The sequence below is a fragment of the Equus przewalskii genome, chromosome 1, assembly GCF_037783145.1.
Source record: "Equus przewalskii isolate Varuska chromosome 1, EquPr2, whole genome shotgun sequence".
Classification (NCBI taxonomy): domain Eukaryota; kingdom Metazoa; phylum Chordata; class Mammalia; order Perissodactyla; family Equidae; genus Equus; species Equus przewalskii.
The window spans coordinates 14,876,296-14,892,220 of NC_091831.1; the positions used below are offsets into that span (position 1 = coordinate 14,876,296).

Consider the following 15,925-nt stretch of genomic DNA (forward strand, 5'->3'; position numbering starts at 1 on the left):
TTAACCGCTCGGCCACGGGGCCAGCCCCTAGTGTGTTATTTTTTTAATGTAGTATGTTTTTCTGATTTTAATTTTTTTTGTGCATGGACACTTTTTAGCAAACCCCCCAGAGGCATTAATAAACCCAAATTAGACGTTACTCCATGTAATATTGAAGTCACACCCCTGTGAGAAATTTTTATTGAATTTTAACTTTATACTTGACAAGAAAAGTTGATTAATAGAGCAGCTGTGATTTAGCAAACTTGGATTATTCGAAGTTGCTAGTATATATAGTGATATTTAATTTTTTGCAGTGACAGAGTTATATGTTCTTCAGGAGCCATAAGGCTTGTGTGTTAAAAGCACTCAGCTGCAACATTGTATTGACATGATAGATTTAGTTCCTAATTTTTTTTCCTTTCAGAAATTTGATGCCAGTCTGTCTCAATCAAATGACTTCAAATGTAAATTAAGAAACTGAAGGGGGCTTTCTGTTTTCCATCTGGTTCAGAAGCAAGAGAAAAGCACTGAGCACTGTGTACCTGCTTATCTTTCCCTAAAACGTTTTCCCCTTAATCCTGTTCTTTGGGGAACCATAAAACAGCATTTCTCTCCCTCTTCCAATATCTTTCAGTATAAATTATAGCAGGCTATTAATATTTTCTTAATGTTGATTTCATTTTTAGTGTTGGATTTTTATATATCAGCTCAACACATAACTTGAGTTTTGATAGTGTGTGTGAGGGATACAGGTAATTGTAAAACCAGGTCACATTTGAGATTTCAAGGCATAAATGAACAGCAATTTAAGTGACTACCAGAAAAAGAAGAGTGAAAGCAGTGCGTGTGATGTCTTATGATCTAGGACCTAAAGCCAGTTATCAAAAGCGTCTGGGATTTGGATGGGCTTTGAGGAGTAGGGAAAACCTACAATTGGTACAAAAGGTCTGAAAGCAGAAATATGCATGGTATCTTCTGGGTGTGTGAGGTTACTACATTTCCTAGATTGTAAGGTTTCTAATAAGGAAAAATACCATTGGAAGTATTAATTGTGGTAGACCTTGAATGTGAAACCAAGAACTTTTGGCTATTGACTCTCTTTTTTGTGTGTGGTTAGTGAGAAGCCATTAAAACTTTTTGAGCAGCAAATGTCATGTCTAGTGACAGTGTAGGGTGAATTGAAAACTATAGCCTCTAAAGCTTGATTTTTTTTCTCATTTTCTTTGTCCTTTGCTTTAATGGAGGAATATGAATTGTGTTTCAAATTAACGTTTTTTAAAGCCTACCATTTATAACCTCACACAAGCTTCGCCATAAAAACGAGAATATCAACGATGAACACGTAAAGGCCTGAATAATTCATAGGTAACTGAAGTGTTATGTAGTTTGGCTTTGATGGAGTCAAACTAGCTTGAATCTTGGTTTTGCCACTCACTGTATAACGTTGAATAAATTCGTTAAACTTTTTAAGTCTCACTCTTTTCATCTGGAGAGGAGAGCTAGTAATATCGCCTTCTTGGGATTGTGAACCTTAAATAAGATACAGCATGTAAAGCTCTTAGCACACTGCTTGGCAAATAGTAAACGTCTCTGACAAATAGCTTTGCTGCTGTTGATTGTTATTGATGTTGTTGTTGTTATTATTATTCTCATTATCATGTACTAATCACCATCAATTATATTGTTTCCATGGAACAGTGCATTCTGAATTTTCATCTTGCACTGTACAAACGGTCTTCCCATCTGGTCCAGAAAGAATCTCTCTCCTGCCCCCCCAAGTTTCAGGGCCTGCTGGTGGCCTCTAGATTTTCTTTTTCTTTGTTCTAAGTGTCCTGCCTCGTCATTGAGGGCATGCCGAAAAACCAGGTCTGGATACCACAGAGAAGGCACCATTTGCTGCCAGTTATGGGAGAGCATGTGAGTTTTGCTTTTGTAAGGCCCATGCAGTATTAGGTGTTGGTTTTGTGTTGTTTTCTTACAGGTAGGTTTTGTTATTATGCTTTAAACTGTGATTTTTGTTATTCAGAAATTTAGACTTCTCTTTACTTTTGTCAGGTTTAAGCCGTTTTTTCCATTCCAAACCTTGCAAGGATTTGAAGAAGATGAAGAAGAGCATATCCATATACAACAATGGGCGCTTACTGAAGGTCGCCTTAAAGTTACATTGTTAGAATGTAGCAGGTATGTTCTTTGTTTTGTCATTACTACATTATGGGAAAGAGAGCAGTGGAAATGTACTAAAAAGTGTTTGTGTTTATTCCCCCTTTGTGTTAATTTAATTGTATTACCTGTAAATTCTTGAATCGTAAATTTCATAAAAGTAGTCCTTTCTAGCTTGCAAAATATATAAACTGTCTCAGAAAGCATTCTAATGGGGGGATCATTTATTCTGCCTTAATTCCCAGATTTTTTTAGATCAGGATGCTCTGTTGGCATATTTCTGACTTACTGCCTGTTGGAGAACTGTTCATAACAGTTTTGAAAACTGTTTGTGGTAATTGGAAATATCCTGGAAAGTTGCAGAAACAGACTTGGAAACCCCTGATTCTTAAAATTTTAGAGTTGGAAGGGATCTCAGAAATAATCTTGCCCAGCCTCCTTATTTTACTTTACCAGCCCCGTAGTCTAAACTTCTATCTTGCTTGAGCTACTTTCTACGCTAGTCTCCTTATGCTCCTAACGCTGGATACTAATACAACAACCAGAATGAACTTCAAAATGCAAATCTAATTGTCACTTTCCTACTTAAAATTCTTTAATGGCTTCCATGTTACTCTTAGAATATAGATGCAAATCCTTGCCGTGGCCTCCATGCCCCTCTTACCTCTCTAGCTTCTTTCTCTACCCAGTCCCTTGTTCACACTGCTTCAGCCAAATAGGCCTTAAGAAGGTTATAAGAAGTTGGCAAACTTTTCCTCCAAAGGGCTGGATAGTAAATATTTTAGGCTTTATGAGTCACATGGTTTCTGTTGCAACTACTCAACTCTGCCTAGTAATGTAAAAGCATCCATAGACAGACAATAAGTAAATGAATGGATGTGGCATGGCCGTGTGCCCATAAAACTTTATGTATGAATTTCGTAATTTTCATGTGTTGTGAAACATTCTCCTTTTGATTGTTTTCAACCATTTAAAAATGTAAAATCCATTGATAAGCCCACAGGCCATGCAAAAACAAGCAGTGGGCCAGATTTGGCCTATGGACTGTAGTTCACCATTCCCTGCCTTAGATATTTTAAGTACCAAGCTCCATATGTTGACTCCCCGCTGTTTTCCAGGCTGAAGGCCCTACCCCATTTTCTGCTCCTTGAGACCAGCCTTTCTTGGTTCATCTCAAAAGCTACCTCCTTAATGTATCTCCTGATCATTCCAAATACAAGTGTACTGTCCTTATGCTTCATTTCTATGAGACTTGTTTGTACCACTTATTTGGTACTTATCACTTCTATTTTTATTTCCAATCCATAATAAAAATGAGTGCTTGAGTACAGAGGTTATATTTTGTACCTAATCTTTGTGTCTTTGCTAATAGGTTAATTTTGATTATGCTAATATGCTAAGTATTTTGTTGTGTTTGTGTCTTAAGAGTGACTCAGTATTGTGTACCATTATGTCAGAAAGTCTGATTGAAAAGGAATTCTTTTATCAAAGAAAGACTAAATATGCTGTAAATTTTGTAAAAGGGACAGCAATGTATAGTAAAATGACAAATACAGTAAAAAATATGGCTGTACACAAGACTAAATTTGAAGTAGCTGGGTTATGTTAACATTTAGAAGGACATTTTTCAAGTGGCCTATGTCTAAGGAAACTTTGAACTGATGCTTTTTTTTTTCTTTCAGTGAATTTTCTTGTAGATTCACATGCATCAAAATCATACCATTGGATTACCTTTTCCAAAATAGTCATAGCAACTTATAAGCAATTGAAGGGCAGCTTTAGACAAAATTTCTTGACTCTCCTTTTGTTAATTCCTATCTACCTACTTGTTCACCCATCCCCACACCTGCAAAGATAGCCTTGAAGGAGATTGATTCATTCATTCAACAGATGTTTGTTCAGTATAGCATATATGATGTGTAATAGGTTCTGTGCAAGGAATTTTAAAACACTGGTTCTTTTGCCTTAGTGTTGCTGGTGGGGCTGTGGAATGACTGTGTCTGTTGCTTGTGGCTGTTTTAACCACTAGCTATTGGTGTCATCTTTGCTCACCATTCTCTTGCTTTATCTGAGATACTGCTCACGTAAAGCCTTGCTGTTGGACTTGAATCAAAGACTGCATGATGGCATTGAGAAAGTGTTAAGTCAGGCATTGTTTAGGTCATGTTAAATTGAGAAAAATGATACAAAAGAAAAGGATTGCAATTCATGGAGTGTTTGTATCCTACTTTATTTTAATAAGGAACTGTGTAATGAATCTCTGAAAGATTACACTAGAAACCAATAAATTTTCTTATGGGGCAAAGGGGCCCAAAACTGAGTTGATGATGGTGGACAGAGTGAAGGTGAGAGCCAAACTTCTATTATAAACTTTTTTATATTGTTTGATTTTTATAACTGTAGCACCTGGTTAAAAAGTTTTGAAAGACCAGTATTTCTAGAGAGTGCATAATTGAGTTGAAGGGGAAAGCACAGACAATAGTCCTCTTTCTCAGTCTGCTTATAAATTAGTCCTTTAGGCTTGGGTTATATTGCCAGCACCTTTCCCCAGGTGACAGCTTAATCTTGGGAACAAACATACTATCTAAAGTTCTTTCCGGTTACTATCTTCATAAACCTGTCCATGTAAAGTTACTTAGTGTTGTGGCAGTATGTTATCATTCACATAATTTAAGGATTACTTAAAATTGTTTATGAGGGAGACTCATAAACAACTCATCCCTGCTTGTCATTTTGAAATCTAAACATTCTTTTCATATTCTTCACATTAAAGTCTTACTTTGTTTTCTTCTAAACTTTTGTCTTAGTATAAAAATAGATGTAAAAAAGGGTAGATGTAGCTTCTATTATTATCCCTTAATATAGTACTTATCAAGAAGAGAACAGATCTTTAAACAAAACTGTATTATTTTTGCATATTTGGTTATGAGAACTGGAATTTGAATTTTATTAATTTGAAAGGGTCTCACATTAAAGCAAGGTTCTTTTCTAATTATCTGAAATATAGTTTTGAATTTCCCATTAAAAATTTGGGAGTAGAAACACAATCTTGTTTGTAAAAATTGATTTTCATTTTTTAAAAACGCATTCTGAACACATTTATAGTTTTTGCAAATATAGAAAAGCGTTATTTTTTTGCTTTGACTAAAGCTAATTTTTTTTAATCACAGATGAACTCAGTTGCTGTATTTGTAGTACCGCTATTAGAAGACTAAATTATTTCACATTAGTGTTGCAATCATATTGTTAAGATTATTTTTAAGTTTATAGTCCATTTTCTGTCTCAAGAATTTGAGGTATTTTGCAAAGAAAATATATGCCACGTGCAGTTAAAGAGAATATGAATTAAATAAAAAACAACCACATAGAAAAGAGAAGATCAATTTCCTGGCAGCAAAGGAAACTGGATGGATTACTTACCTATTATTTTCTGATAAACTGTGCATATTCCTCAGGGGAAAAGAAATCTGGCATGAAATTCTAGGAGGGATTTGTCACATACTTTTTTATGTAAAAAGACATTGAATGATGTAATGGATATGTTTTCTTTTTGCGTGTGTGAGGAAGATTTGTCCTGAGCTAACATCTGTGCCAGTCTTCGTCTACTTTGTGTGTGGGATGCCTCCACAGCATGGCTTGATGAGTGGTGTGTAGGTCCACACAAAGTATTCGAACCCATGAACCCTGGGGCACTAAAGTGGAGCGTGCGGAACTTCAACCACTTGGCCAAGGGGCCAGCCCTGTTTCTCTTCTTTTTTTTGGGCTGGTTTTCTCAACCAGTTACATTTTTGGAAAAGCAACCTAAGATAATAGTAAGTGAAGGCAAAGTCTATAAAATTCTGTTATGTGGGAGTTCTGTATTCTAAAGCAGTATATTTAGGTTAGCCTGTCTTAATTATAGATAGAAGAAGTTTCAAATTAAGGTCAGTTCTTCACGGATTCACACTTAAAGCGTTCTAAAGCCTGTATTTTCTCAGCAGCTTTTAGGTGTTGTTTTGTTTTACTGGGTTCCAAAAGTACATCATTAAAAAAATTTTTTTTAATATTAACACAAATACAGAAAACCACAGCAGTTGATATTCTACTCTATTACCAAGAGTCTTCTTCCCTTGTAGTCTCATTATCTGTTATCAGGATGGACTCATGGATTCCTGTTTTTTTCAATGGGTATGATTCTTACTATCATTCATTATTTTGGTGCCTAAATTGTCACAGATTTGGCCACTAGGGCCCCTTCACACTGGCTCCTGTATGTGCTTGTGACGTGACTCTTGTTTGGTTTTTTTGATGTCTTCACTATTCTCTGGTATATATAACAAGCTGTTCTCGGTTCGTTTTGTGTCTTCTCTGCTGCAGTCCTAGAATCAGCTATTCTTCCAAAGAATAGTTCCCTTTAGTAGAGAATGATATTAGAAATCAAGGTCTGGGTGTTGGGTGTGTTCATTGCTACTTCATTAATTCATAGGTTCCTTCAGCAGACAGAGTTAGGAAATATATATATGTGCAGACACTTATACATATATACATACATGATTTAGAAATCATGAATTCACTCGGTACTTCCAGTTGCAGTCTATTCCCGTAGGGTTATTCCTTACCTTGGTTTTTCCCCTTTTCATATTTTTATGTCCCTTGAACCCTGGCTCCCAAAACGTCAGCATTTTTACTCATTTGCTCAATCTTGTAATATATCTCAAATAGTTTCAGAATTGCTTTGTCTATACAAGACAGAAAACATACTAAAAGGAATTCAGGATTTATTTGCAGTTCTCCCCTACCCTACCCAAGATTGAGGGCATATCGTAAAGTACTATATTCATAAATTAGATTAATTTTTCCCCTTCAGTGTCATTATGGTATTCATTTGAAATATAGTTGGGATTATTTGTTTCAGTTTCAGTCTCTCCCCTACACCTGCCTTTCCATCCTTAATGATTCTCACTTTTGAATATATAGAGCATTAACAGTCTTCTAAAACCCAAAACGATACAAAAATATATACAGACAGTCCTTACTCAGCATGGCTCTGTGTTAACCAGAACCTTGTATATCAGAGCAATGCAGAGTGGAGATACAATTCTGATATGCAGTTAACAAGTGAGGACTGCCTGTACTGTTATTTGGATCTTCTGTATCTTTACTGATTTTTTTCGTCTAGTTCTGTCAGTTACTGAATGAACTGTGTTTAAATCTTAAACCATGACTGTGAATTTATCTCTTTTTTGTAGTTTGGTTATTAGGTGCATATTTCTTCTTGATATGTTGACCCTTTTATCATTACAAAGGGTCCCTCTTTGTCATAATATTCCTTGTCTTGGTGTTATTTAGTCTGATAGTGTTATAGCTTCTACAGCTTTCGTATCTCTGGTTTTCATGGTATGTATATGTATGTATTTACAACCTTTGACTTTCAGTCTATGTGTCTTTATATTTAAAGTGTATCATATATTACAAACACTTGGTTCTTGCTTCTCTGTATAGTCTAATAATCTCTGCCTTTTCATTGGAGTTCATTTACGTTTGATGTAATTACTGATGAGGTTATATTTAGGTCTGCCATTTTGCCATTTGCTATTTATCTCATCTGTTTTTTCTGCTTCTCTCTCCCTTCTTTCCATCTTTGCTGTTTTGTGAATCAAATATTTTTTAGAATTTCATTTTAATTTCTTTATTGGCTTTTTAACTATATAGTTTTGCATTTCATGTGTGTGAGGTTGTTCTAGGAATTGCAGTATGCATCTTTCATGTATCCCAATCTACTTAGAGTTAATATTGCATTACTTCAGGTAAACTACAGGAACCTCACAACAGCATGTTCCCATTTATGCCCACATCATTAGTGTTGTCATGTATATTACATTTATATATGTTATTAACCCATCAAAATGTTATTTTTTGCTTTAAACAGTCATGTGTCTTTTAAAGAAATTAAAAGAAGAAAAGGAAAAATTAATTTCTTCTTATGTTTACTGTATGTTTACCATTTCTATTGCTCTTCATTCCTTCCTGTAGATCCAGGTTGTCATGTAATTTCCCTTCCCTTCTGCCTGAAGAACTTCCTTCAGTATTTCTTGTTACTTAGATCTACTGGCAACAAATTCTCTCAGTTATTGTTTATCTGGAAATTTATTTTTCTTTCAATTTGGAAGATAGTTTTTGTGATATGGAAGCCTAGGTTGATACTTATTTTCCTTCAGCTCTTTTCATTATGTGAGTCCCATATTCTGATGAGAAGTCAGCAGTTAATCTTACTGTTCCTCCTCTGTGTGCAGCATGTCATTTTTCTGTAGCTGCTTTCCAAGTTTTCACTTTGTCTTTGGCTTTCAGCATTTTGACTATGTCTAGGGGTGGTTTTCTTTCTGTTTTTTCTGCTTCCATTTGAGTGAGCTTCTTGGATCTGTGTATTAATGTTTTCAACCAAATTTGGGGAGTTTTGGAGCATTGTTTCTTCAAATATTTTTATCTGCCTCTTTCTTTTTTACCTCTACTTATGGGATTCCAAATTATATGTATGTTGGGCTATTTCATTTTCCCCATAGGTAGCTGAGGTTCAGTTTCTTTACACTTTTTCTTTGTGCACTTCAAATTCAGTACTTTTAATGATGTATCTTCTAGTTCACTGAGTCTTCTGTCATCTCCAATCTAGTAAGTTTTTAATTTCATTTATTATGCTTTTCAGTCCTAGAAATTCAATTTCATATAGTTACTATTTCTCTGTTGAGATTCCCTGTTTGCTCATTATTATGTTTTCTTTAATTCTTTGAACATAGATTCTTTCAATTCTTTGAATATATTTTTTTCTTTGAAAGTAAATATGTAAATGCTGCATTAAAGTCTTAGTCTACCAAATCCCAGTGTCTGGGTCCATGAGGAGTCAGTTTCTATTGACTGCCTATTATGTTGACTATTGATCGTGTGTGTTTTCCTTGATTAAAAACTGGACATTGTAGATAATGCAACTCTAGATTCTGTTATGTTTTTCTGAGGATGATTGATTTATGTTCTAAAGGGCAATTAACTTGCCTATTCTCAAATTGTAAACCTTGTCTCCCTACTCCTCCTGCCCTCCCCATCCTCCCAGTAACAGCATGTATTTATGTTCTTGCCCTTGTCTTCCCACTCCTGCCTTTTTAGACAAATGCCCTGGGATCTTCTTTATTCAGCAGTCAGCCAGTTCTTTTATAGAGAAGGCTGTTCCTTTTCTTTTTTTTTAGATTTTATTTTTCCTTTTTCTCCCCAAAGTGCCCCTGGTACAAAGTTGTATATTTTTAGTTTGGGGTCCTTCTAATTGTGGCATGTGGGGTGCCGCCTTAGCATGGCTTGATGAGCAGTGCCATGTCCATGCGTAGGATCTGAACCGGCAAAACCCTGTGCCACCAAAGAAGAGGGCGCAAACTTAACCACTCGGCCACGTGGTTAGCCCCCTAGAAGACTGTTAATATTCTGGAATTTTTAAATTCATTTACAAGATAAGCTGTTTCAGAAGTTATAACCACAAAATATTTCTACCTTGCACTTCTTTGTGAATCCTCCATTTATTTTAGTATTGAGTTTGATTACATCTACTTGGTGATCTTTCACTTAAATGGTAACTCTTAAAAATATATCTGGGGGACACAGTGTCAAGATGGTGGCATAGGTCGACTCAGAACTCACCTCCTCCCACGGACACAACGAATTTACAACTCCTCTTGGAACAATTACCCCAAGAGAGAACTTAAAACTGGATAAAAAGAACCCCAACAACAAGGGACAGTGCTGACTGAGGTGGAAGAAGCAGAAATTCCTTTCTAGAGAGAAAGAAGCCACTTGCGAGCCATGATGCTTCATGCCTGGCTGGGAGCAACCTTAAGGTACAAAGCTTTCCCTGGAGGAGTAAGGGATCTAAGTGGGGGAGTGTTACCACAATAAGCAGCTTTTGGACTCAGCACAACCAAGACAAGTGTCATAATGCCTGGCTTTACTGGCTATTAACTACAACAGCGAATACTCCCAGAAAAACTATGGGACATAAGGGGGAAAAAAGCCTATTCTTAAAAGGCCCACACACAAATTCACCTGTCTTCAGAAGGCAACCTAAAATCACCAAAAAGAAAGGTGCACAGTCCTTTGGTGAAAAGAGATTCACCTAATATGCTCTGGGTGCATCTCGGTGAGAGGTGAGACCTCTCCAGGGACTGAGACATTTGTGGCAGCCGTTATTGTGAGCTAGTGCAGGGGTGCTGACACAGACGTGGGCAGATGTCATTGGAGTTCTTCCCCTGGCCTGTTAGCCCAGGGATCTGCCACACCCACTATAGCACCAATTTAATCCAGCTCAGCCCAGGGCAGGCAGCCCACCCTAGGGACTGGCCCCATTCAACAGCAAGCCCTTGGGCAACTTGTGGGCCAACATAGGTACGGTGCCTGGAACCTCTGCAGCCAGGCGAGTGGATATGCCTCTGCAGGGCAGGGAGTGCATGAGGGGGTGGGCCTGCATTGGTGGAGTGTGTGGTGCCTCTGCAGTGGAGTGACTGGGTCCACTTCAGTGGGTTGGGGCGTACACTCAGGACAGGACTGTGTTGACAGGTTATGTGGCCCTGCGGGGGGTAGTGCCTGACAGCTTCAGCAGACTTGTGCTTCTCAAACAGCCACATAGGGGATTGGCCCAACCTTCCAAAGCCTGAAACAATTGGGTGCTCCCATGCCTGGGGCCAGCCCCACTCAGCTGCAGCCCTGAGAGAGCTGACAACAGCTTTGCAAGCTGGAGGCCTACAGCAATTGTAAGCCCCTGAGTCCAGCAACCAGCCACACTGGGGGCCTACTCACTTAACAGAAAAACTGCAACAAGACTGTTCCATTAGACCTTGCAGCCAACTTTGCTGTGGCTTCCCATACCCAGTAGAGTGACTGAAAGGACCATGGCAGCCACACACAGCTGAGCATTACAATCAGCCAGCCAGGGGAACAGCCTAGCCTCTCCTGGAACCTGCAGCAAGAGCAGCCCTGCCATAAAAGAAGGATACACATAGCCCTCGCAGGGGACATTCCTGAAACATTTCGAACTCACGATGAGAGGGAAGCATACTGTTGGGCCTCATAAGGCATCTATATAAGGCCACCTCTCCAAGATCAGGAGATGTAGCTGACCTACCTAATACATAGATATAAGCACAGAGAAAGAGACAAAATGAGGGGACAAAGAAATACATTCCAAGTAAGAGAACAGGACAAAACGCCAGAAAAAGTACTAAACAAAACAGAAATAAACAATGTACCTGACAAAGAGTCAAATAAATAGTCAAGGATGCTTGCTGATCTTAGGAGAAGAGTGGATGAACTCAGAACTTCAACAAAGAATTGGAAAATATAAAAAAGAATCAGAAATGAAGAATACAATACTAGAAATGAAAAATTCACTAGAGGGGCTCAGTAGCAAAGTAGATGATATGGAAGAGTGGATCAGCGAGCTAGACAAAAGACTAGAGGAAATCACCCAAGCTAAACAGATAAAAGAAAAAAGAATTAAAAAGAACAAGGGCAGTCTTAGGGACCTCTGGGACAACATCTAGCACACTAATATTCATGTTATAGGTGTCCCAGAAGGAGCAGAGAGACACAAAGGAAGGGGCAGAGAATATATTTGAAGAAATAATAGCTGCAAACTTTCCTAAGCTAAGGAAGGAAACAGACATCTAGGTACAGGAAGCACAGAAAGCACCAAACAGCCTAAATCCAAAGGGACCCACACCAAGACACATTATAATTAAAATGTCAACAATTAAAGAGAGAATCCTAACAGTCGCAAGAGAAAGGCAGCACATTACATACAAAGGAAACCCCATAAGACTATCAGCTGACTTCTCAGCAGAAACCTTACAGACTAGAAGGGAGTGACACAATATATTTAAAGTGCTGAAAGGAGAAAACCTACAGCCAAGGAATACTCTACCCAGCACGGTTATCATTCAGAATGGAAGGAGATATAAAGAGTTTCCCAGACAAGCAAAAACTAAAGGAGTTTATCACCAAGAAAGCAACTTTACAAGAAATGCTAAAAGGACTTATTTAAGTGGAAAAGAGAAGAACTTCAAATAGTTCAAATAGGAAGACCTTCATCAAAAAAAAAAGGCAATAAAATCACTGGTAAAGACAAACATACAATAAAGGTAGCAGATCAACCACCTGTGAAGCTAATGTGAAGGTCAAAAGACAAAAGTACTAAAATTATCTATTTCCATGATAAGAGAGTAACAGTTACACACAAAAAGAACTTAGATATGATATCAAAAACATAAAGCATGAGATGAGGCGAGTAAAAGAGTAGAGCGTTTAGCAAGAGGTCAAACGAAAGAGTCCAACTTAATACAGGTTGCTTTATACATAGGTTATTATATATGAACCTTATGGTAATCACAAACCAGAAACCTGTAATAAATTACACAAAAAATTAAGAGAAAGGAACCCAAACATATTACTGAAGAAAGCCATCAAACCACAAGGGAAGAGAGCAAGAGAAGAAGAAAGGAACAGAGAAGAACTGCTAAACCACCCAGAAAAAAAGTAACAAAGTGGCAATAAGTACACACATATCAATAGCTACTTTAAATGGCAATGGACTAAATGCTCCAGTCAAAAGGCATAGGGTGGCTGATTGGATAAAAAAACAAGACCCATTTTTATGCTGCATACAAGAGACATACTTTGGACCTAAAGACACTCACAAACTGAAAGTGAAGGGGTTGAAAAAGATAGTCCATGCAAATGGCAATGAAAAGAAAGCTGGGGTAGCAATACTTATACCTGACAAAATAGACTAAAACAAAAACTGCAACAAGACACAACAGCACTACATAATGATAAAGGGAACAATCCAACAGGAGGATATATAACACTTGTAAATATCTATGCAAGCAACATAGGTGGACCTAAATATACAAAGCAATTATTAACAGACATAAAAGGAGAAATAGATGGCAATAGAATAATAGTAGGGGACATTAACACTGTACTTACACCATTGGATAGCTCATCCAAACAGAAGACCAGTAAGGAAACATTGGCCTTAAATGACACATTAGAACAGATGGACTTGGTAGATATATACAGAACATTCCATCAAAACCCACAGAATACACATTCTTTTCAAATGCACATGGAACATTCTCCAGGATACATCACATATTAGGCCACAAAACAAGTGTCCATAAATTTAAGAAGATTGAAATAATAGCAAGTGTCTTTTCTGACCACAATGATATGAAACTAGAAATCAACTACAGGAAAAAAATCGGAAAAGCCACAAATATGTGGAGATTAAACAAAATGCTAATGAACAACAATTGGGTCAACACAGAAATCAAAGGAGAAATCAAAAAATACCTGGAGAGAAATGAAAATGAAAATACAGCATGGCAAAATTTATGGGATACAGCAAAAGTGATTCTAAGAGGGAATTTTATAGCAATATAGGCCTGCCTCAATAAACAAGAAAAATCTCAAATAAACAATCTTACAGTGCACCTAAAGGAACTGGAAAAAAGAAGAACAAAGCCCAAAATTGGTAGAAGGAAGGAAATAATGAAAAGCAGAGCAGAAATAAATGAAATAGAGACTTAAAAAAACATAGAAAAAAATCAATGAAACCAAGAGCTGGTTCTTTGAAAAGATTAACAAAATTGACAAACCTTTAGCTAGACTAATGAAGAAAAAAAGAGAGAAGGCTCAAATAAATATGATCAGAAATGGAAGAGGAGAAATTACAACGGATGCCTCAGAAATACAAAAGATTATAAGAGAATACTTTACAAAGATATATGCCAACAAACTGGATAACCTAGAAGAAATGGATAAATTCCTAGAGTCATACAGCCTTCCAAAACTGAATCAAGAAGAAATAGAGAATTCGAATAGACCAATCACCAGTAAGGAGATCAAAACAGGAATCAAAAACCTCCCAAAAAATAAAAGTCCAGGACCAGACGGCTTCCCTGGTGAGTTCTACCAAACATTTAAACAAGACTTAATTCTTATCTTTCTCAAACTCTTCCACAAAATTGAAGAGGAGGGGAAGCTTCCTAACTCATTTTACAAAGCCAACATTACCCTGATACCAAAACCAGACAAGGACATCACAAAAAACGAAAATTACAGACCAGTGTCACTGATCAACATCAGTACAAAAATCCTCAACAAAATACTAGCAAATCGTATACAACAATACGTTAAAAAGATCATATACCACAATCAAGTGGGATTTATTCCAGGGGCGCAGGCATGGTTCAGCATCTGCAAATCAGTCAGTGTGATACACCGCATTAGCAAAATGAAAAATAAAAATCACATGATCATCTCAGTAGATGCAGAGAAAGCATTTGACAAGATACAGTATGCATTTATGATAAAAAATCTGAATAAAATAAGTATAGAAGGAAACTACCTCAACATAATAAAGACCATATAAGACAAACCCACAGCTGGTATCATTCTTTATTGTTTTTTTTTGAAAGTTTGGCACCTGAGCTAACAACTGTTGCCAATCTTTTTTTGTTTTCTGCTTTTTCTCCCCAAATCCCCCCAGGATAGTTGTATATTTTAGTTCTGGGTCCTTCTAGTTGTGGCATGCGGGACTCTTCCTCAGCGTGGCCTGAAAAGCAGTGCCATGTCCACGCCCAGGATCCAAACCAGCAAACCTCTGGGCCACCAAAGCAGAGCGTGCAAATTTAACCACACAGCCATGGGGCCAGCCCACTAATATCAGTCTTAATGGATGAAAACTGAAAGCTATCCCTCTAAGAACAGGGACTAGACAAGGATGCCCACTTTTACCTCTCTTATTTAACATAGTATTGGAAGTGTTAGCCAGAGCAATCAGGTAAGAAAAAGAAACAAATTTATCCAATTTGGATGAATTGGAAGAGAAGAAGTGAAACTGTCACTATTTGCAGATGACTTAATTTTATACATAGAAAACCCTAAAGAATCTACAGAAAAACTTTTAGAAATAATAAATATATATGGTAAATTTGCAGGATACAAAATCAAGATATAACAATGAAGTAGCAGAAAGAGAAATTAACAATACAATCCCATTTACAATTGCAACAAAAAGAATAAAATACCTAGGAATAAATTTAACCAAAGAGGTGAAAGACCTGTACACTGAAAACTATAAAACATTGTCAAAAGAAATTGAAGAAGACACAAAGAAATGCAAAGATATTCCATCCTCTTGGATTGGAAGAATTAACATAGTTAAACTGTCCATATTCCCTAAAGCAATCTACAGATGTAATGCAATCCCTATTGAAGTTCCAACAACGTTTTTCATTCAAGTAGAACAAAGAATCCTAAAATTTATATGGAGCAACAAATGACCGTGAACAGCTAAAGGAATCCTGAGCAAAAAGAACAAAGCTGGAGGTGTCACATTCCCTGACTTCAAAATATGCTACAAAGCTATAGTAATCAAGACAGCATGATACTGGCATAAAAATACACACACAGATCAACGGAACTGAATCGAGAGCCCATAAATAAACCCACACACCTATGGACAGCTGATTTTCAACAAAGGAGCCAAGAGCCTGGACAAAGGAAAGTCTGTTCAATAAATGGTGCTGGGAAAACTGGACAGCCACATGCAAAAGAATAAAAGTAGACCATTATCTTACACCATACACAAAAATTAACTCAAAATGAATTAAAGACTTGAATGTAAGACCTTAAACCATGAAACTTCTGGAAGAAACCATAGGTGGTACGCTCTTCAACATCAGTCTTAGCAGCATATTTTCAAATACCA

The 15,925-nt window shown here is 37.0% G+C and overlaps 1 protein-coding gene across 2 annotated transcripts in view; it reads left to right on the forward strand.

The window, feature by feature from the left end:
* PDZD8 (PDZ domain containing 8) overlaps positions 1-15,925 on the forward strand; it is an 86,245-nt gene that overhangs the window by 20,766 nt on the left and 49,554 nt on the right. The window contains exon 2 of one of the 2 annotated variants that reach the window (XM_008525730.2): positions 2,038-2,163. The exons of the other annotated variant lie outside the window; for it this stretch is intronic. Coding sequence (XP_008523952.2) covers positions 2,038-2,163 — 126 coding nt within the window. The remainder of the gene's footprint in view (positions 1-2,037; positions 2,164-15,925) is intronic. 2 annotated transcript variants of the gene reach the window in all.